The sequence below is a fragment of the Chaetomium globosum genome, genomic scaffold, assembly GCF_000143365.1.
Source record: "Chaetomium globosum CBS 148.51 scaffold_1 genomic scaffold, whole genome shotgun sequence".
Lineage (NCBI taxonomy): Eukaryota > Fungi > Ascomycota > Sordariomycetes > Sordariales > Chaetomiaceae > Chaetomium > Chaetomium globosum.
Genome location: NT_165976.1, coordinates 2,553,957 through 2,575,033, shown reverse-complemented (window position 1 = coordinate 2,575,033; position 21,077 = coordinate 2,553,957). Strand labels below are relative to the sequence as shown.

The 21,077-nt window shown below is 56.1% G+C and overlaps 7 protein-coding genes across 7 annotated transcripts; 3 read left to right on the top strand and 4 right to left on the bottom strand.

The window, feature by feature from the left end:
* Nucleotides 1-2,715: 2,715 nt before the first annotated feature.
* Nucleotides 2,716-3,270, top strand: CHGG_00833 (uncharacterized protein; the record flags this gene model as incomplete). The annotated part of the gene is made up of 3 exons (XM_001220053.1): nucleotides 2,716-2,732; nucleotides 2,785-2,827; nucleotides 2,992-3,270. 3 exons carry the CDS (start codon nucleotides 2,716-2,718, stop codon nucleotides 3,268-3,270), a joined length of 339 nt encoding a protein of 112 aa, XP_001220054.1.
* A 1,255-nt stretch (nucleotides 3,271-4,525) lies between these two features.
* On the bottom strand, nucleotides 4,526-5,955 carry CHGG_00832 (uncharacterized protein; the record flags this gene model as incomplete). Its single annotated transcript, XM_001220052.1, has 3 exons — nucleotides 4,526-5,418; nucleotides 5,471-5,795; nucleotides 5,848-5,955. 3 exons carry the CDS (start codon nucleotides 5,953-5,955, stop codon nucleotides 4,526-4,528), a joined length of 1,326 nt encoding a protein of 441 aa, XP_001220053.1.
* An 819-nt stretch (nucleotides 5,956-6,774) lies between these two features.
* Nucleotides 6,775-8,097, top strand: CHGG_00831 (uncharacterized protein; the record flags this gene model as incomplete). The annotated part of the gene is made up of 1 exon (XM_001220051.1): nucleotides 6,775-8,097. One exon carries the CDS (start codon nucleotides 6,775-6,777, stop codon nucleotides 8,095-8,097), a length of 1,323 nt encoding a protein of 440 aa, XP_001220052.1.
* Nucleotides 8,098-9,056: 959 nt separating this feature from the next.
* CHGG_00830 (uncharacterized protein) lies at nucleotides 9,057-10,444 on the top strand (the record flags this gene model as incomplete). Its single annotated transcript, XM_001220050.1, has 4 exons — nucleotides 9,057-9,211; nucleotides 9,301-9,579; nucleotides 9,729-9,911; nucleotides 10,021-10,444. 4 exons carry the CDS (start codon nucleotides 9,057-9,059, stop codon nucleotides 10,442-10,444), a joined length of 1,041 nt encoding a protein of 346 aa, XP_001220051.1.
* Nucleotides 10,445-12,584: 2,140 nt separating this feature from the next.
* On the bottom strand, nucleotides 12,585-13,880 carry CHGG_00829 (uncharacterized protein; the record flags this gene model as incomplete). The annotated part of the gene is made up of 3 exons (XM_001220049.1): nucleotides 12,585-12,906; nucleotides 13,097-13,655; nucleotides 13,775-13,880. The coding sequence occupies 3 exons, from the start codon at nucleotides 13,878-13,880 to the stop codon at nucleotides 12,585-12,587; spliced, it is 987 nt and encodes a 328-aa protein (XP_001220050.1).
* Nucleotides 13,881-15,156: 1,276 nt separating this feature from the next.
* CHGG_00828 (uncharacterized protein) lies at nucleotides 15,157-16,014 on the bottom strand (the record flags this gene model as incomplete). The annotated part of the gene is made up of 3 exons (XM_001220048.1): nucleotides 15,157-15,545; nucleotides 15,688-15,780; nucleotides 15,840-16,014. 3 exons carry the CDS (start codon nucleotides 16,012-16,014, stop codon nucleotides 15,157-15,159), a joined length of 657 nt encoding a protein of 218 aa, XP_001220049.1.
* A 2,003-nt stretch (nucleotides 16,015-18,017) lies between these two features.
* On the bottom strand, nucleotides 18,018-19,564 carry CHGG_00827 (uncharacterized protein; the record flags this gene model as incomplete). The annotated part of the gene is made up of 4 exons (XM_001220047.1): nucleotides 18,018-18,964; nucleotides 19,133-19,299; nucleotides 19,363-19,465; nucleotides 19,525-19,564. The coding sequence occupies 4 exons, from the start codon at nucleotides 19,562-19,564 to the stop codon at nucleotides 18,018-18,020; spliced, it is 1,257 nt and encodes a 418-aa protein (XP_001220048.1).
* Nucleotides 19,565-21,077: the final 1,513 nt, after the last annotated feature.

Below are 21,077 nucleotides of genomic sequence, written 5' to 3'. Positions count from 1 at the left end.
TGCTTCAAGGTCTTTTCTCACAGCATCGCAGTTCCATCAGACAGTTGTGTCAAATGACATAACTAAGTCCCAGGTCTACCAGTCCCAGTTGAGTCAGTCGTCGGATGACGTCAACTTCAAGACCCGGGTGCATAGGTGTTGTTGGTCCCTTGCAGATCGGGACGGGACCCGGGGCCTCGGCCATGGAGATAACAGTCCAATCCCAGGTCCTGCAACAATACTCACTAGGTAGCCCGACGTTTGTCTCGAAAACCGAGCCTACTTATATCAAGGATAGGAAAGGCTTTGGGAACTGTAGAGTTTGCGACTTGGGGAAAAAAAAAAGGTGTTGGGGAAGTTAGGCTCAAGGGAAGGAACCATCAACACCCGACTTCCTTCGGCAAGCCCCGCCCCCCAAGCAGCAGTTCATTTAGTGGAAGTTATCGTTGAACAAATTATCCATCCTCCTCGAAGTAAGGTTGTCTGAGCTCTTGGATCGTCCACACGAGACCCAAGCGCCACTGTAATGAGATGGCAACTTTCAACTCCCAGCCTAACAACCGGCAACTTTGGCTCTCCCGATGAGATATACTGTGTTTCTCAATAACCAACCCTTCGGGGGGAACCGTTGATACGAACAGGGTAGTAGAAGAGGCTTGGAAAGCCAGGTGGTTAAAGGAACGGGACGGCAGGGCAATCACTAGGCCGGCGGACGACTTTGACCATCAGCAGGAGACGCTATTCCGGAACGAAACCCTAAGGAGGCACGACGGTCTCAGCAAGGCAAAGAGCTCACTGCTGATTCAAATCCGGACGGGAGCAATAGGCTTACGGGACTTCTTGTTTACACGGGGAGTCCCGGAGGTTCTGACTCCTGCCTGCGAGTGTGGCGAGGGACGAGAGACTGCCGAACACCTAGTAGTGTGGTGTTTGGCCCCACCGTTGGCTCGAAGATGGGAGAGGACTGGAATTCGGACACGACGGGACTTTTACTCTGTTCTACACGGCATCAATCCCACGACTGCACGGCTCGCGAGGAGAGTTCTCGACTGGCTGAAGGACTCGGGGAAGCTGCCGATGTACAACTTAGCCAGGAGGCTCGAGCTGGAAGCGGCGGCCTGAAGCGCCCCCGTTCGGAGGCCAGGAGGCCTCCTCTCTTTGTATACGCAGACTCACTAAAACGTATCGCTCCTTGATTGTTGGTATGGGTTTTCACCCGGCCCGGGAGGGCACGGTTTTTCTGTACACTAAATAGCTGAGGGTCCGGCACGCCCTAGGGCATAGCGGAGTATGAATAATAATACAATAACCAACCCTTGTTCTAGTAAGTAAGCAGCTCTATGATGATATTATTTGCTCGCGCGTCTTGATTCAGATTCTGACAGAGCTCGAACTCCAAAATGTTGTCAAAAAGTCTAACGACACTATATATATATATTTTTTTTTCTTTTTTTTTTTTGCTCGGGTTATTTCGTCTGAGTTCCTTTACTCGGCTTCTTTCACTTATTTCTTTTTCTTGATTTCTTACCAGAGGTTCCTGGGCAAGTTCCATTAGCGTTTCTCCTGGAACGACTCGTACTTCAAGTGTAATAACACCCCCGAACTTGAACTTGATCTTTATTCCAGGCTGGCCATGAATGCGGGATACAGCCCAATCGGCCCCATCGGGGCAGATCCGCCGACAGCAGGCCTCACTCGGGGCCCCGTGCCAGCCCCTCCGATTCGGCCGACACCTCGAGTCCACAAGAATCTAAGATTTAGTCTTTTTTATTGTTTTATCAGCGGCAATCGGGGCAAGCGGAACAAGTGAACTTGAATAAGCATGCTTTGTCTCCCAAAACCAAGCCCGGTGGGCGAGTCGGGCAAAGCGCCTGCTCGCGTGGCCACACAAAGAAGCGATGCATTTGGCTACCCATGACGTCGGGAACGCCAACTGCCACAGCCCCGTTTGTGATGGGTCAACGTCGCCCAATATGGGGGGAAGCTAATGATGTCGTGCACTGGCCATGACGAACCGCGCGAACGATGCAGGTGACGTGGCAGTTCACTGCCGAAACCGTGCCGCCGCGGAGCTCGTCCCGAACATTAGGGAGCGGCGCGGGGGACGTGCCGCTGGGTAGTAGTCCGTCATTCGGCGGCCAATTGTGATTGGTGACGGGTCATTTCGCCGGTCATCAGTGCCACCACCCGGTCAAGAGCTACTGGGGGGTGGAAGGCAGTGACTCTGACCAACCAGCTCTGGGTAGCTCTGCTAGAGAGCCTCGATGAAGCACGGGGTCGGGAATGATTCCCAATCCCTCGTTGTCGGTGCCGCAATTTATTGTGTGGAAACTGGTGGCCGGCCTCATTGTGAGAGTGAGCGCCAGGTGCAAACCGTTAGATCTCGCGATACTTCGCGTTGCCCTTGCTGGAGATGGTCCTCAGGAGTAACACTGACACAGCCATCGGTCTAGCAACAGGTCTAGACTTCAAATGGCACTGGGCGGAGGTTTGGCGGGGCCCTTGCCGCCCACATGCCGGGCGAAATTCCATATCCGCAATTCGGAAATTGTATTTTCGAGTTTGGTTGTAAGTGGCCAGGGGCACAAACACGAATTTGTTATAACAAGGCGCCCTCCAGCGCTGTACTCCCGAGGTCCCTGGAACCATGTTTTTGATTTTACTTTCCAAAATAAAATGACAGACATGACATTGCTCAACATGAGTGCTTCTTCCAACACTGCCGAGTATCCCAACATGGCTGCAGGGCCCGGGTAAGCAACTGTCCACCAACCAGGTTGGCCACACCTACTAACACCTGGACAGCACAGCTGAGAGAAAGAGCGCTCACATCAGGTCATGGCCCGCGGTATGTTGGGCTTCCTGGACAACACACAAATCCTCCTCAAGTGCCAAGCATTGAGAAAGAGCTCCAAACCAGCAGCCCGCGCCGCCGTAACCGGCCGCAGCTGCAGAGGGAGCAGAAAGCATGGCAGAGAAAGGAGAAGAGGGGGTGCACCCCGCGCTCTCCAGATCGCGGGGATGGCGAAATCCCCGAAACATGCGGCTCTGCCTTTTGTCGGGCCGTCTTATCCTATCCAGGAGAAGTTCCGGCCTGTCGCCGTCTGCAACCCCCGAGCAGTTGTCGCCAACCCAAAGCGCCCCCGCCTACCAATAAGACCGCCGCTCATCATGCACACCCACGGCCAACGGGTGCCGGCAACTCTCGACTGGACGCTCCATCTGTTCATGTGGACGCTTGCTGCCAGGCCGGTCTGGCATCAACCCCGCTTGGGTTGTGACCTGCTGTGACGTCTTGATGCCCCAGATGGATGGGGGGGAGGGGTATATAAGAAGCTGGTGATTTCGGGATGGGGCATGTTGAACCACCCTAGACCCAACGCTTGCTAGTCTAAGCGGGACACCCTTCTATCCTTGCCACCGCTCGCCGTGTCTGCTCATTTTTCATAAGCTGCTCGCCCAATCACACCAACGAGAACCACTCGTCCGTGGACGCCTGAAATCACCAAGACGCGACAATGGCAGACGAAGAGAGAGATCCGTTTTACAAGAAAACAGCTCCTTCTCCTCCGCCTCCACCTCCATCGCCGCCGCCGCCGGAGTCAGGGGGTTCGTGATCACAAAGACGCCACCGGCCACATGCTGCTTCTGGTGAGCGCCCTGGAACCCATGAGTTTTTGAGGGTGTGGTCATGCAACCTAAGACCACTCCCAGGTGAACCTGGGCTAACCTTGCGACTATATGGCAGCAAGGCATCGCAGAATATCATCCTCTCGACGTTCCTCGTTTGGCGCAAACACCCATGGTTTCAAAGAGGAAGATGTTGTGATGGGGGGCAAGGGATACTGTTGTTGTTTGGCAGTGGAGGGAGACAGCAACCCCTGGCGGACACAACCAGAAACCTCGGCACTTTCATACCTGTTTTACGTTGACTTTTTGCGTCTTTTGTTTATTTCCCTCTCCTCTCGCACAATAAGAGTGGAACATGAACACCACCTGCAATAGGCGGTTATGAGTTACGATCTTATACCCATATACCATTTTTCGAGGGGGTTTCTTTCCCCTCTCACATTCGTTCTGTTCCCCCTTTTGGTAATGTGCCGCTCGGCACAACTGGTAACGTTATGGGGGAGGGGGACAAGTTGAAGTGAGCGTTTTTAGTTAGTTACGAGCGGTGGCCCGCTTACTCTCAACCGGGCCCAAGAATGATATCGTGTTTATCAAAACCCAAGTCACCGTCTTTCTTGCCATCACCGTTAGACCCTTCTGGCCCCCTATCTGGTGCCCGCTGTCATAGATGTACCAAAAGAGGAAAGGTGCGCGATATCTCGTTGGATCTTAATTTATTTCTCTCTTGTAAAACATACAGCTACAAAGCCCATCTAACCGCTTGCGCCCCAATGTGGCTTCCTCCTTGGTACCTAAACCAGCCATGTATAATCTCACCTGGTTATGGCCACAACCTTTGCGAGTCGAGCCAGCAACCCATGCACATCATCGAACTCCATCGCCAATCTTCCATCGCCAATCCACCCTAGAAGCAGATCTAAAAGGCGCTCAAATCCAACGGTACACTACTCCCCCTACCAGCGCGGTACTTGCGTGCCCCCCCGGTAAAATTTCTCGGTTTGGGGAAGTTCTCCTCGCCATGGAAGCGCCACCGCGAGTCCTGCACCACATACCGCTCGCCGCCACCGCCGCCACCGGACGAGGTAGAGAGACCAGGCGACGGCGAAGGACCGCGGCCTGGGCTTGGCGTCTTGGAACCGCTGCCGTTGGGTGCGAGCGTGAAGTTGCTGGGGTCTAGCATCGAGAGCATGGATGCGCGGCCTGATGCGCTCGAGGCGGAGTGGGAGAGGGATGGGGGAGGGGGCGCAGGTGCAGATGAGGGTGGTGGTGGAGGGGCTGGCGCCGGTGGTGGGGAGATCGGGGGCGCTGAGCGTGATGGTCCATTTGGCGGGGGAGGGGGTGGAGGTGGAGGTGCGGCTCCTGGAGGTGGTCCGACGCTAGACGCAGCGCGTATGGCTGCTTGCGCGGCAATGCTCTGAGATATGTTACTTGTTGACGCGGACGGTGGAGGTGGCGGCGGTTGTGAGCGTGCTGGGGCTGGCGGCGGCCGTGGAGCAGCAGCGGGAGGCGGAGGTGGAGGAGCTGGAGGTGGTGAGAATGCAGACGGTGATGGGGTCGGGGGCGCGAAAGATGGCGGCGGCGGCGGCGCTGCGGATGGAACGGTGGAGGAGGGCTTCCTGGAACCTGGAGGGGGTGGCGGTGGTTTCTTGCCGACCGGAGGTGGTCGGCCCTTCTTCGGAAAGCTCGGCGCGCTGTTTGTGTTAGGAAGGGCTGGCCTCCCGGGTACTGGCGGCGCGGCGGCGACAGGCGGTCTCGGAGCAGCTCGCGGAGGAGCCTCCGAATCTGACAAGTATGAAGCATCTCGGTTTGCTAAAGAGAAGTTAGATACGTGATGGCGAGAGATCCACAAATAACGTCTTACCCCCTGTATCAACACCCCCGCCTGTCTTGCGTAGCTTCGGCATCCCTCCCGTAAAGAGACCGGCAAGTTGCGGAGGCCCATCCATGCTTGATCCGGCGGGTTGAGCCCCGTCACTCTGATCGCTGTTGCTTCTTGCACGGGCTCCGGGGACAGGGGGGGCGAGTCCTCCTGGTGCTTTCGGTAGTCCTGGGATGGGGGGTGCGCCGAGCCCCGACGGGCCCGGGCCGCCCCCTGATGAGGATTTGGCTACTACGGGCGCGGAACGATCGTTTGTGACAGTCTTCTTCAGCGCCTTCCCCTTGTGGATATCTGCGAGAAGCGCTCCCTGCGAGTGCGTTAGCGTGGCTTCCGCAAAACTTGGCTATGACCAAACGGACCCTCCCTGGCGCCGCGGCGGCAGCTGCTGGTGGAGGAGGAGGAGGAGGAGGTGGTGGTCCGCCAAACCCCGGGGGTGGTGGGGGAGGCGGCGGTGGAGGAGGAGGCATCGCGAGTGACCTCGGGGTCGATGTCGATATCGATATCGATGGGTTGGGTGGGAAGTGGAGGTGGAGGAAGACGAAGTCGTAGGTGGTGTGGTGTGGTGTGCTCTGAGCCGTTACTTGGCTAAGTCGGCGATGGTGTGAAAAAAGAAGAGGACTTCAAGCCAAGTTTGGCAAACCCGACGTAAATAGCGGTAGCGCAAGTCGGAAGTTGTCGTCGAGGCGGGAAAGGGAGAAAGCAAGGCCAGGCACTCGTGGCGCGAGGTGGTGGTTTGAAAGTTGAGAGTTGCGGGTTGCTTCAGGGTTGCCTCGCGCCTGCGTCACCTTCCCTCGTTCTCATCCTGGGCTGTGGGGAGGTCAAGCACCTTGGCGCCAAGTTGCGATGCAGGATGGATGCCCGGGCATCGCTTCATCGCCCCCTTATTTGCAACGTTCTTCAGTGTGTATGCAACAAGCGGGCGAACTGATGGACGAAAGTGGGGTTTCGGCTCAATTGAGGCCCTGACCCTGGACCCTAGGTTAATGCAACGATCTGCACCATCGTGCGTAAAGTTCATGAGCTCTCTTTCAACATCACAGCGAGCCTCACCATCCCGGCTTTTTATTCTCTCTCGACCCGGTTCTGCGCCCAACTCAAGCGCCTAGCCGTTTACCTTTTTATTGTCGCCAGTGTGACCTGGACTAGCTGGTGGTTTTAGACTGGTGCTGAGATCGAGCCGGCCGAGCTGGGCTGGCATCGAGTGATCGAGTTCAATCCTCGATTTTGAGAGTGAAGGGAGGGTCATTGTTTTTATTCTTCAAGAACCATCGCCTTGATCAGCGACCATGATGCGTCAGCCATACTCGCCCGGATCCGGATTGCGGCTTTGCCAGGGCTGCGGGTTCGTTTCCGGGCGCCAATCGATACAACCCGCAAACCGGTCTTCAGTGGCGCTGCAGTTCGGGCAACGCTCCGCCGATATGTCACGAACAATCTCGATCCGGCCGGCCGCAGCCCGCTATTTCACAACCTCGCAGCCGTGTCGAAAGGTGAAGCGGTCGCAGGAAGCCCAAGCCCCGGATGTCTCGAAGACCCGGTTTGGCAGGACAGCTGCGGCAGCAACCTACCAACCACCTGGCGTGGAGCCTGCAGCGGCCGCTTATACCGTGCGTCATATTCTCACGGCTTTCCTCGGCCCCGGTGGTATTCCATCCGAAGAATTTACCCTGTCGGCGTTGCGGGCGCTTGCACAGATTGAGGTGAGGCAGGTGCCAGATGCTGGAGAACGTCGCTCCGATGACGCCGTCGCCGAAACTCGCGGACCTGCCTCGCAACTCTTGGGACTGGATGACATAAAGGCTGGTGAGGTCACACGGCCACAGCGGAGCCCCTCACAGCGATCACAGGACGCAATAGACCAAATCTCGGATGCGGCATACACGATTGTTACCCATCAGACAGTGGTCATCACTCGGACAATCCTCGCCGAATACGTCCAACTCGAAGCCCGCCTTGGTAGGGCAAAGAACTTGCCGCAGATCCTCGATCTCTACGCGAGTAAGCCTAAGCCCAAGATGGTCTCAAACACCATCAAATACGTCGAGCGCAACCCGAGCAAGGCCGAAAGCGCAGTCGATCCTGCGGTTGCCGACATGGCCCTGGATGCGGCAATCGAGGCCAAGGACCTTGGGGCCGCCATCGGCATTTTGGAAACTACCTACGCATCCAAGGCGTATTTGCGGTCGAAGCTTATCAAGAAGGCACTGCTTCCCAGCCTCGCTGTCACTGGTACCCCAGTCGGCGTCTACTACGCCGCTACCCAGTTAGCACAACTGCAGCACGCCCTAGAACCCAAGATTGCAACCGGTTTTGCCTTTGCCGGCGCCATTTGTTATGTGGGGTTCACTGCCACTATCGGCGCGGTGGCCCACTTCACGGCAAACGATCAAATGAAGCGGGTGACGTGGGCGCTGGGCACACCGCTGCGCCATAGGTGGCTCTACGAGGAGGAGCGGGCCGCTCTCGACAAGATTGCCTGCTCCTTTGGTTTTTCGGAGGAGCACCGCTACGGCGAGGAGGAGGGAGAGGAATTCCTGTGGCTCCGAGAATATATACTGAACAGGTCCATGATCCTCGATGCGGTCGATCTCATGCCGGGCATGAACTAGGGGACGGACGAGGCGGGTGCTGTGACGGGGCTACGGGGTTACGGGGTTACGGGGTGATGGGGGATAGCATGGCGGCAGCTGATGACGGTGACGAGATGAAGGCGGTGCGCGTCGTGGGACACCAACGGCTTGGCACCTTGCACTGAAAGGCCGTTGCGGAAACTCCGATCGTCGCCCATTCGAACCCGGATCACTCTTGGCTCAACAACTTTCTTACCGCCGCCGCGAGTGATCGGCCGTGGCGCTCGCTCTGCCGCAGCCGCCGTGGCCGCCAAGCCGTGTGGAGCAAAATGTCAATCTATGTACCTTGTGCATACCAAACCGCCGAGACGGGCCTCAAGCCTCTTCAAAATCGATGACTGTGCAAGGCTCATTTCTGCGGCTTTCCATGCTTCGCCCGTACAGCTTACAATCGCGACACTGGCTTTTTTACGCCGCCAACACCCCCCTTCCAGACGACACCCCTCCCCCCTGGAGAGGGCGTTGGCGTATGGACTTGGTATGAACCCCTGTCAACACTATGCCAGGGAGTTTTTCAACACCTTGCCGTCCACGACTCGAGCAGTGGTCGGGGTACTGGGGTGTTCGGGTGCAGCTGCGGAATTGCTGCACCAGTGAGATGTGGGTGTTCTGCCGATGCAGATATCCCGACCGTACCTCCTTTCGCTTTCTCAATGTGCGTGTCCCACAGCAGCCGGTATGTTTCGATGATATAAAACCCCCCAGACGATCCCATCTCCCGCCCCCCTGGGACCACCCCCATGAGCATAGTTCAAGACATCTTCCCGTCGCCACCGGGGATTTTATGCTAGTCTTTGTGAGCGCACTAGCTTCAAGAACTCCCATATCGCTCTTCGTCCTGGCCATCAGTTTCTTCTGTTTCCCATCTCATCACTCCTCATCTCCATTCTCGTCATCCCGTTCCTTTTTTTTTTTAATTCCCCGCCAGCCAGCCGAGTATGGCCGGCGGTTTTGACCCTATCGACCCGGAAAAGTGTGCCCACTATGCCGGCTTCGCTTCCCACCTGGACCGGAAGTCATTTGACTTTCTCTACTGGGTTCTCTTCGTCCTCGTCATATTCATGCTCTTCCTGTCGTCATGGAAATACAGCGGGTTTGTCTCTCCCCGCCGTTGGCATCTCTAGCCCCCTTGGTTATCCTTTGATAGTGGCGAGACTAACATGTCTCTCTTTGCGCTTCTAGTGACCTCGAAAAGATCCGGGTGCTGGGCCTAGAGCCGGGTTCCCGACAGTATAAGAACAAGATGAAAAAGTGCATGCTCATCTGCAGCATCTACGCCATGGTGTCTATCGTAGGCGTCATCATGGAGGTGTACGCCCTCATGGCTCTACAGTTCTGTGACGGCGAGGACCTCATGCCACTCTATTGGTCGACATGGACTATGATGCAGGTTGGGTCTGTGATTGCCATCCTGGGCATCCTGCTCACCATCTTCAACAGCTTGCGAGGGAGCAAAAACCCGTAAGTTGCCCGCCAATCCACCACTGCACTTGCCATGCTGCACCCATTCGCATCAACATGCGCTCGGCCAGCCGCTCGTTGCAGATTTTTCTTTTCGTCCAAAACGGGAAATTGTTTGCTGACACGGCTCCTATTTCCCCTTAACCCAGACCCTGGGCATTAGCTCTCGGCACGCCAATCTTAGTTGTTGCAGGCATCGGCCACGCCGTCCACGGGGCCGTGCACAAGCGAGTCAAGCGGGTGCGGTCCATGAGCCGCGGCAGGCGGCGAGGCGTGTCCACGTCGGACAGCACCCGACTCGAGACGGGCGCCGGCTTGCCCATGAGCAGAGAGTAAGTCACTTTTTCGCCCACCCCTCCCCCCCCCCCCCCCCCACCGACACACGGAGAGGGGGGGAAGAGACAACAAAACCAGGGGGTCCAAGCTAACCAACAACCACAGAATCACCCTCCGTGCGGACGAGAGCGAGCGCGAGGACGTCGAGATCCCGGCCCGGTTCGTCGGTCTCACTGCCGACGGCGCCCCCATCATCCGCTTCACCGAGGACCCGGGCAAGATCGAGCCCGAGCACGGCGCCGTGCTGGGCCGCCCCGACGGGCACGTCATCATCGCGTTCAAGAAGGCTATGAAGGTTATCCGCGACAGCGACGATAGCGACGGCGCCAACGGGAGTGGCAGTAGCAGCAGCAGCAGTGGCAGCGGTGGCGGCGGTGGTAACGGAAACGGTTATGGCTATGGGGGCCGCGGCAGGTCGAACGGCAACGACAACAGCAACGGCGACGTGACGCCCACCCCCAGGTCGCCTGTCGTGAGGATTGCTTCGCCACCGAGGACGAGCCCGAAGTGGGAGGATTCAGCTGTGTGACGTGAAAGGCTGAGGAGCCTTTCTTTCTCTTCTTTCTGTGGCTACTTGTGGCTGCGCTCTTTGTTTGCTTTTTTTTTCTTGCTTTTCTCTCTCTCTCGGCATTGCGCATCCCTGGTTTGGTTCATGGTCTCGGTCTCCTGTCATTCGTTTCTAAACGGGCTCTTTGGGAAATCTTGGGTATGACATGAATCTCGGTTTTGGCTTCGCAGGCTTGGTTAGAAAGGCTTTTTTTATTATCGCCTTTCGGTTCATGGGGGTCAGGACGACGACTGGTCTATCCTGGTTAGAATGGGCTACAAAACGGGGAGCGGGTTTGGGCGTTGCATCAGTTGAGGCTGGTTTGGGCTTCACCGGCGGGCAGCATCGATTTTTCTTTCTCTTCGTCCTCGTTCGTACTTGCGAGTTGTCTCACTCCGAGTTCGTATCTTACTCCATATCATTCTTCCATGACATTTATAAAACCTCTTTTCGTACAACCAACTTCATCCATACATCTTATATCACATCAGCATCACTCGGCGACACAAGAAACCTGAGCGGACATTTTCCTCGCATGTCTTGGGTCAGGGTCATGCCGTGCACTGTTACAGCGTCCGCAGCATTTGACGGGTGGGGAGGGACTGACTGGGGAGGCATGTAGGTTGGGCTGGATCGTTCGGTGCTTTTTTGGTAAGCGAAAATGGCCACGTTAGGACGACACCCCCCCTTCGCACAACGTTGTCTCACAACCTGTACCCATGCGGTGTTCCTTCTGTTTTGGGGGGAACGGTAACGATACACAGCGTGTTGCCATGCCTCGACGTCAACACAGTAATACCCATTCCGGGTGATTAGCAAAAGAGCCTCCCCGCGCCAACCACGCACGCCTATCAACGGCGTTGTTTGTTTGGCTCTTTAGGCAGGTTTACGCGGCAGCTCGCTCTCGCTCACCCTCACTCAGGGCACACAACAGGGGCACGGAGACACGGCTGGAAGAGTCCGACAGCCACTGCAGAATGCCGGCGACGCCGGCGGAAGAGAGCATGTTTGTCAGGTCTGGGCAATATCCTGAAATGTTTTCGAATTTGCTGCCGTGGTGTATGTGCAGTCCAGAGATAGGCTCACTGCATCTCGGAGGTCGCATTCCCGTGTCGAGCTCCGTAGATCTGTCAGATCTTGGGTTAGCCTCCCAAGGCCAGGCGCCAGGCATCCGATTCGCCAGTGATAACACAGAAATCTTGGGCTGCAGCCCGCCAACGACGCCAGACAGGGTGACAGGGTCTGTCGCCCCCGGGTGGACCGGCCGGGTGGGTTTGGTTTGTGATCTGTGATGACGATGGTCATCCTCGACGGGCAGTGTTTGCTTGTTAATCCGAAATCCTTGCCCAAGGGAGGCGGCATGGGATTTTTCGAAACACGAAAGTGGGAATCGACCATTCAGGCGGTCAGGTTAGCACGTGGAGGAGGTCATGGCTCTGGATCGCTGATCGCCGAATGTCTCGAACGTTCTGACCCGGGGGGCTGATCAGGGCCCCTGACGAGGCTCGGCTGCCTAACTGGAACACGGGGAAGAGGGTGACGACAACATTTCTCGCAGTGATACAGCAGAGACTGAGTCAGACAAATGAGTAACAGGAAATGGATGAAAGGGATTCAGCGAGGTGGACGGGGCTGGGCTGAGACACACCGGGAGGGTTGTGACGAACCAACAAATGCGTCGCCGTTGATCCAGAGCCAAGGATGGCACCCAGCCCGACCCGGCAAGGGGGTACGGTACGCGCCAGTAAAAACGCAGAAAGCGCCTTTAAGCTATGGTGCATATCGGCATTCGCCTCATACCCAATGCCTGATGCATTCCTTCCCGGCCCGTCCCAATAATTTTCGGCCTTATTTTTCCCAGCTTGTGCCTCCCATTCGGCCCCCACTACCCACCACCCACCACCCTTCTTATCAGATCCCACATCCTCTGATAACCGAGAAACACAATCTCGGATTTTTTGCTCCTTTGGAGCGTCATCCCAAGCGTTGGCGCGGGTAACTCAAGCTTCAGCTTTCCGTGAGCCGCCCCTTGGCAAAGCCTACCCGGTGTTAACAACAACCAAGGTCTCACTCCCCATCTCCCGCCCTTCCCGCTCCCCCCCGCCTCCCACTCCCCCCCTAGTTAGGCCCTTCCCGCTCGGCCAATTTGGAGGATTTCACCCGTGAGACGGTCATCGCTGCGGAGAACCGGCCAAGAGCTGCCGTCGGCCTTGGCTAGTGACACCTCGAGCTTGGTGCCCAAAATCTTAAAGGTCGACTTGGCGGGATCGATGGGGCCGTAAAGCGGCACCTGCGTCTTGTACCGCTTTGGTACCGGAGCGTCCGTCGTGGGCAGGTCCAACACCAGCGCCTGTTCCTCGAACTCCACCTTGGCGGCCTCTTTGTCGATCTTCTTGAGGAAGAATGACGCGATCACCGCAGTCGGAGTCTGGTAGAAGTCATGCCTGCAGAAGAGCGAGAGGATATGAGCACATGGACCGTTCGGGATGCATTTCTACCGGCGGTCAAGCGCGGGCTTCACCCGCCATCGGGGTGTTCCCAGACACAGCTAGTCTTGGCTGTTCCTTGGCCGCGAACACACATTCGTCCAGCGGCTGCCAAGTTGCACATCGAGGAAACGCGGGGCGTACTCACCTGACCGTCTCGAGGAGCTCTTCACCCCCGGAACCCGTCGGGCCCTTGCCGGTGGCATTTTTGCTTCCGCTTCCGACAAACAAGTGCCGGTTCTTCGTCTTGCAACCCTCGATCTTCATGAACTGGTCAAACTCCAGGACGCGGCGCTTGCAGCAGACGTAGCCCTTGCTGCCCTCGTGGAAGATGGGAGCGCCGGGGTGATGTACACATGCCTCCCCTTCCCTGCTCGACCCTTTCGTGTAGGTGGCACCGCAGCCCTTGCGTCTGCACATGCGCCCATCGGGGATCTCGGCGGTCTCGTCGTCATCCTCGGACTCCGGGGGCGGGGGCGGAGGTGTAGGTACGTGCTGGGGGGCGGCAACGGGTGCACGGGGCGGGGGCGGGGGCAGATTCGAGGCAGCGAGGAGCGCCGGGTCCGCCTCCCTCTTCTCGACCTTGGGCGGCAGGTCGGTGGTGCTGTGCTTCCCCTCGGTGCAGGGCTCAATGGTCATGAATTCCTCGAAAGTGAGGACGCGCGGCTTGCAGCACTTCCATCCTGGGCCGTAGAAACCGTGGTCAGCTTGGCAAGAAATAGGCAAGCCACAGAGAGATGCGCAAGCCGTGAGAGGTAAGGAGTGCAATCGGGCAGGTGCAGTATGACGCTCGAGATTGGCTGGTTGTAGAACGAGGAACGCGTACCTTTCTGGCCCTCGTGAAAAACCGGGGGCCCGGGGTGGTAACGGCAGACCTCCTCCGGATCCGTGTACTCCTTGCCGCAACCTTGATGAACACACTTCTGCGCCATTGTACGTCTTTCTCCGTTCAACCTGCCGAAGCTGACTCGTGGTCGACTTTGTTACTCGACGGCGGATATGTTTTGAACCTGATTTCTGTCTCGGACGTGCTTACTGTTTCAACCAAAAAGGGCTGGAACAAGGGAAAAGCAAACGAAACAAATCGGAAGCAAAGAGATTTGTGGAAGCTGTCTCGAAGATGATGGAAGCTTCCTCCGCCAAAATTGCCGGCTGCTTGCTGGGCTGAGAAGGTGGGGGCGGGGGAGGGGGGAATGCCAGGCGAGCCAGGAAGCGCGCCAGGGGCGCCGCATGTCTTCCCGAGTTGCGCTAACCTACTGTGGTAAGGGAGCTTTTACAGGTGATTTCCGTTCCAGGATGTGCCGAAATTGTTCGTCAGCGACGCCAGAACAACCAACAAGAAGTCACTGCTTTATTCTTTCAACGTTACAATCGCCGTCATGCGTGTTAGCAGCAGGCTTCTCCAGTCCTGCAGGATCACCTTTTTTACCCGCACAGGTTGCGGCTTATGCACCCAAGCGAGATCGGTCCTATCTGACGTTTGGGATAAACAACCGTTTGCTTTCAAAGAGGTCGACATCGTCAAGCCAGAAGCCAAGAAATGGCGGGATCTGTATGATTTTGATGTTCCAGTGGTGAGTCTTGTTTTACCGAGCAAGAATTTCCCGCTGTGTTTTGCTAACTCATGTTTAAGATCCACATCAGCAAGGCCCAGTCGCCTGAAGAAGACCCCAAACAATCCTCTAAGGCCGTCAAGCTCATGCATCGGTTTACCGTTGAGGAGGTCATGGCCAAAATGAATGCTGTTGAAAAATAAAATGACAGCACTATTCGAACGCCTCGTACCTCCTACTTCTTACCGACAACGGATGTCAAACACCAAAGTCGGCCAATTAAGACAATGGAGGGTACGGGACGTTTGTTTCCCCAGTATCTCGCCGTGGTTGTTTATTTTCTCGCATAGCCCACGACAAAATGTGCCGGGTTTATGTGGGGAGAGATGCTGGGAAACCATCATCCCCCAAGGATAGCTACACGCCCTACTATCAACCACTCTTGGCTTCCTTCCCTTCGCCCCGAGCTACGGCGAGCGAGCTGGCCAACGCGCCGCCCATGGCGAAGTAGTCGGCCGCGGCAGTGATCATGTGGAACCCCATATCCGCATATCGTTTCGCCTCTGTCCAACAATGTTAGCTAATATGTTTCCAATCAGGGCATGGGTGTCACTCGAGGCTCCAAAGGGGCATAGCTAGCGAGGACGGGTTCGACCTACGTTCTCCGGAACCACAGTAAAATGCCGCACTTCTTGCCAGCCGCGATGGTGGCCTTGAAGATCCTCGCGACAGCGTCCTGTAGTTCGAGGTCTATCTTAGGACCCAATATTGGATGGCCGATGCTGTTACCAAGGTCGAACGGTCCAACGAACACGACGTCAACAAGCGGCGCTATTTCTTCCACCACTTCTAGAGCCTCCCGAGTTTCGATCTGCACCATTAGTAACAGGCTGTCATTCGCCTGCTGCAGATATTCCGTCATGCTCAACCCAGCCCCGAAGGTCTGCATTGCGAATGGGGAGCCAAAGCCTCGCTGTCCTTGCGGTGGGAACTTGGCCGCAGCAACCAAGTTTTTGACCTCCTCGACGGTCCGAATTAGTGGGACTAGGATCTAAGTCCGAGTTAATCGAGGCTATCTCCAAACAGGTTGTGAGGCTCATCTTACTCCGTGTGCCCCGGCGTCCAGCGCACCTACAACCATGTCAGCGCCCTCGCCCACGGTCACAAGATCATGTGGAATGCTCACGCTTCACCATCCATGGCTGGGTGTCTGGCAGGCGAACAATAGGGGAAACTCCCTCTGCCGCGATGGCAGGGACCGCTTCGTGCATCTGTGCATCTGTGGGGGTGTCATTAGCCAGGTCCGGGTACAGAGAGGAACAGCTTTGACTTGCATACCATCGATATTGCCGTGTTCGCAGTCAAGCAACACCCAGTCTGGCCCCGACCTCGCAAGAAGCCTCGAAACGTTGGCCCCGGGTAGTACCTGCCAGAAACCGAAGGCGGGGCGTTTGCCTTCGTCGAAGATTTGCTTTAGCCGGTTGGCTCGCACCATCTTGGGGCTCGCGTCCATGGTGGATATTGGATGATACTGCCGGACAGGTGGGTGGAAGCTCTTTAGGAATGACTGAGGATGAGAAGAGAAGAGATTCTGGGACGTCTTGCGCCTAAAATAACAAAACGATGATCGGATCATTCGGATTTATGTGATGCCAGTAGAGTTATCCCCGTCTTCTCAGCACCGCTTAAGGTTAGGTACCCAATGTCAACAGGGCTGTTACGCAGTAGTGTCATCACAAAACGCCCTTCGTTCCTCGCATCCTCGCATAAGGGTCGGAACCCCCCACTTTCCTAGTCAGCACCAAGCTATGTTAGTGGATTGGGCGTCGCGGGGTAGCTACGGCCGCCTCTCGGAGGGCAGCCCGAGGAGGATCGGGTCCGAACGAGGGGTCGGGCCGGCCACACCGAGGTAATGCTTCTCCTGATTTCCTAGCCTCTCTGTGATTTATAATTTTGATTCCATATTCCTTTACGTTATGTCGGACTGTACCCCATTATTCAGTTTCTATCATTTGCTAGGACACCCAGGATTAACCAGGACAGTGGAGTTGTTGTTTTCATGTGATCACTCATCTGTCTGACGTTGAGAAGGTTGACGTTTTGGGCTAGTTACAAGCTGATGATCATTTCTGTTTAAAGGAACGACTGTAAGGCTGTAAGACTGTAAGATCACTCCAACCCAATTTTGATGTAACTACCAGAAGAATACGCATTCTTTTCGTAAAGGACATTTTCCGGCCCAGGATTCGAGGATAACCCCGTAACTAAAATAAACCTCGTTTCGTTCATAGCCACCGAGGTATTCGTACCGATTGTCGAATATTAATGACACCCTTTGATAAGGCGATAAGATGACAAGGGTCGGCGGGTTCCAGCATCAAGCTTCACAGCTGCTGCGAATTGAAGACGGGATTCGGCACGACACCAACTAACCAACGGCTCTGCACTCGTTGACGACGACCGACAAGCGAAAGTCGTAGCGATCTTGCAGCAACCCTGCCATACATGGCAAGCAGGCAGACCGTGGCATAGATATCCCCGACCGACCTTCCTTCTTCAATACCAGCCCGAGCTCGACCAACCGCCGCCATGTCGCTGAACAGCTATATCGAGAGTAAGGACCCCGAGATGTCTTCATCACCACTGACCTGACTCCAGTCCACTGACAGTAGACTAGCAAGTCAATCATCGAAGTTTTGTTCCCTGCAGAGAAAGGTGTGCATCATCACCACCGAACGGCCGGCAACCTCGTCGGCACCTTTCGCAGGCGCAGGATTACACCACCAACCTTAGTAAGGAACCCCCCCCCCCCCCGAAACCCCCAACCAACCACCCCCAACATCTCACAACACCCCCTCCCCTTCCCTAAAACGAAACAAACTAACCCGCCCCCGTCCCCACCCCCACCCCCAGGTCCTCAAAGACACGGTCGAGCGCGTGATCCGCGCCCCCGTTAGAAGGCGAGCCCTCGGCCGAGGTGGAGCTAGGCCTGTACATTGTGCGCGGGGAGAACGTGTGCCTGGTGGGCCTGGTGGACGAGGCGCTGGACAAGAGCATCGACTGGACCGAGGTGAAGGGGGCGGCGATCGGGACGACGAAGCATTAGCCGGCTGGCAGTGGTTGGGTTGGGTGATGGGTAGGGTTGGGGCAGGGGAAAGCCAGCCTTGGTTTTGTCGGTAGTGTTTGGTGGGCTTTTTTGATTTATTTATATACCCGCCCAGGTGGATATGGGTTGGGTAGGGGTGGACGGCGGCGGCGGCGGCTGACTGAATGGCAGGCCGGGGGTAGTGACACAATGGGGAAAAAGAGATGGGAAGTTGCGTTGTCAGTTATCATAATTGGCGTTTGGGGTTTGCATGGGTGCCTTCCAAGGGTATGCCTCTCCCATAGCCCGGCTTTCATTTCCCCCAGAACGAGTTAATTGCTGACATTCGAGGGAGGCCGGCTTCGGTGAAGATACCCAGAATGAATCAAAACCAAATCTATGGTATCCAGGTGGTCTGGTCTACTTGCTATTTACGCGAAAATCTTCTCCAGCAGGATGCCTGCGAAGGTATCTTGCCCAGGCGATTTCACCATCCTGTTGATTCTGTTACCCCTACGCACGCTCAACCAGCCCATGGTGTCACCGGGGATCTCGTCCACGGTGACGGTGTCCATAGGATCCTCCGGGTGTGTCTGCACTGTGCTGTCCAGCTCGGCGGGCTTCGCCCGGGCACGCTTGTCGATGACATGCATGCCTGTGGTCCATTGGCCGGACGTCTCGATGCGGATGTCCTCGGGCTTGGGCACCGTCTTCCACGCGGGATGGTCACGGGTCAGCATGTACCAGATACACAGTGGGTCGTGCAGCGACAGGCCGGCGTTGTGGCCCACGCCGAGGATCGAGTCGATCTTGTCAAAAGTGCCGGTCATAAAGGTGTCGGTCCACTGCGCTAGAGGACTGCCAGCTTCCTTAAGGGACTGGACCTTGGCGTTGAAACCCTGCCTCCTGATCTCGTGCGGTGTGGTGATGTCGAGTGGGAAGAGAGTGAGCTTCAGTTGACGGGATAGCTTCGCGGGATACGGAGGCAGGAAGGATTTGCCGTCGAGTACGGGCGGCATGGTGGACGACGGGATGAGCGAGGTCAGGGCGAAGACCCGTGCGGCGGCCACCGCGTCGGCCATGGAGTTGAACTCGGCGCACGGGGTGACGTTGCCTTCGACTCCCACGGCGCCTCCCATCACCACGAGCTCCTTGACCCGGAGAAAGGTCTCAGGATCCTCGGAAGCCGCCAGGGCAACGTTGGTCAGCGGGCCAATAGCGACAATGGTGATGGTGTTTTCCGGCTCCTCCTTCAGAAGCCGGAGTATTTCCTTGTGGGCGGGCGTCTTGCTTGGGGTGAAATATGCCGAGTACGATGGCGGCTCGGCGGTGCTGTTGGATTCAACGGGGTCATCCTCAAACAGGGTACGCCAGGTGTCTGCCGGGGACAGATGAGGGTGCTATGCCAGTTAGAAAGGGACCCCTGAAACAGGGAGGTTGTGTTCTTACCGCATCGTGGACTCCGTGCAACCCATCGGCACCGTCTGAGTCGGTTAGTCTCTCACTCGCTGCACTACTCCGGGGTCATTGATGGGTTCGTGCTTACGGAAGTTGTCCGCTACAAGTTCCTCATCTTCGAGGGCATGCTGGGCGCCAACAGCGACGATAGGTTTGTAGGCGCCCAACGAGCCGTAGGTGGGCTTGCCAGTGGCCTTCCGCCAGGCCATCTCCTTCTCGAGCACGTGGAACAAGGCCACAACATTACGGAGACACCTGCAACATCCTTGTGAGACAACATTCACGGGTCGTGTATTAGTGACACGGTGTCTGTCATACCTTTGCAGCGGCACATTGCCATATGTGACAGAGATCATGGCAACCTCAAGCTCCTCCGGTGAGGCGCTGAGGGCCAGCAACAGGGCCATAACATCATCCACCCCTGAGATTATGTTAGTGTCGGACACAAATAAGCAGTAAAACAACTAAATATGGACGAACCCGGATCGGTATCGATAATAATGCGGTTCTTAGGTGCCATGGTTGTTGAAGAAGGGAGGGTGCGGGGCCGAGGAGGGGCACAATGAGGTCTCAATGAGGTCTCGAAGTGAATGAGGAGGTCGGAAACTTGCGGCAAACACGGTTTACCCACGGTGTTTCACCAGGGTTTATATAAGTTGTGAAACTGCAGCTCTGCCCTGGATTTTAGCACCTGACTTTTCCTTGGGGAATCCTTGTTGTTCTTTCAATCTTGAAGTTGAAGGAATCTAGAGTGACAAATCTTGGAGACAGACTCGAACCCAGGCTCCACGCCCTACAACCAATCCTGTGACCCCAAGTTCCACATCCCACCTTCCCCATTAGCATTTCCCCATTAGCACCCGCCGTTCTCCGACACACTTGGGTGCCTGACTGGCATATAGTGGGTCACTTGCCCATTATTGCACACTGTTGTTGTTCGATGTACAGACTTGCTGATGTGTTTGATGCCCTGGCCTGTGCTCGGCCCTCACGGCGATAAGCACTTGGAGGAACTAATGACCCGTTAACATCATAAGAACCCCCAATTGATTGCAAACACCGGTATAGCTGGTTAGGTATAAGCACCTGGGCGAGCTAAGACTGACGTGGTCAGTCAATCAGTAAGGAGTGGCCACCTAAGTGCAACCACCAAACAATCAATCACATTGCCTGTTTTACCAAACCTTCCTGGATCCTCTTAAAGTGAAGACCAAAGTTGTTTGGAGATACCGTATATCTGCTGCATCGGTGACGCAGAGCAGGTTGCACAGCACGGAGCGGTCACACCAAATCACGTGAGTTCATGCTGCCAAGATCGCTTAACTTGCCATTCCTGCAACAAGCCCCTTGCCACGGCAACTTTTCCGTGAGATTAGCTGGACGTGTTAACGAATGGGGATGCTAGATGAGGAACCGACCTTCTGAACACCTTTCACCTGCCAGCATTTGGCTCTTTCGCGATCCTTGAACTTTGGTATCTTCACATCACACAACCCCCTTTTCCGTTCAATTCATTCCTCCCAGCACACTGGAGCTGAACCACACCATTCAATCCCTTTGTTGATCCGGGAACAAGCCGATATCCTCCAGGTTTCCCCAATTAGCCACAAAATCCAAGCCTGGAACGACATCCGGACCTTGTGTCACCTGCAAGTTAATTATAAAGAACACCGATCTGCCATTTCCCCGACATCCCCGCATTGAGCTTTCGCTCATCACCCGATCGTCCATCTCCATCGACCGCGTTTCGCTGTCGTCATCCGCGGCCCTGTCGAGTATTCGACCTCCGAAGCTCGGTCCCGATTTCGCTGGTCGCTGACCTCACCGACTTTACCATCTCCACCCATTGACCATGGGCGCCTCATTGTCCACTCTAGTCGGTTGGACCGTGGTCCTCGGATGCGTGTACCTTGTTGTCATTGGGGTTCCTGGGCAAAAGAAGGCTCGTGATGCCGTTAAAGGTGCCTCGCAGCAGCGCCCTCGCCTAGAAGAGAAGCAAAGCAACCACAGCCGCAAAGAGCCAAAAGAGAAGG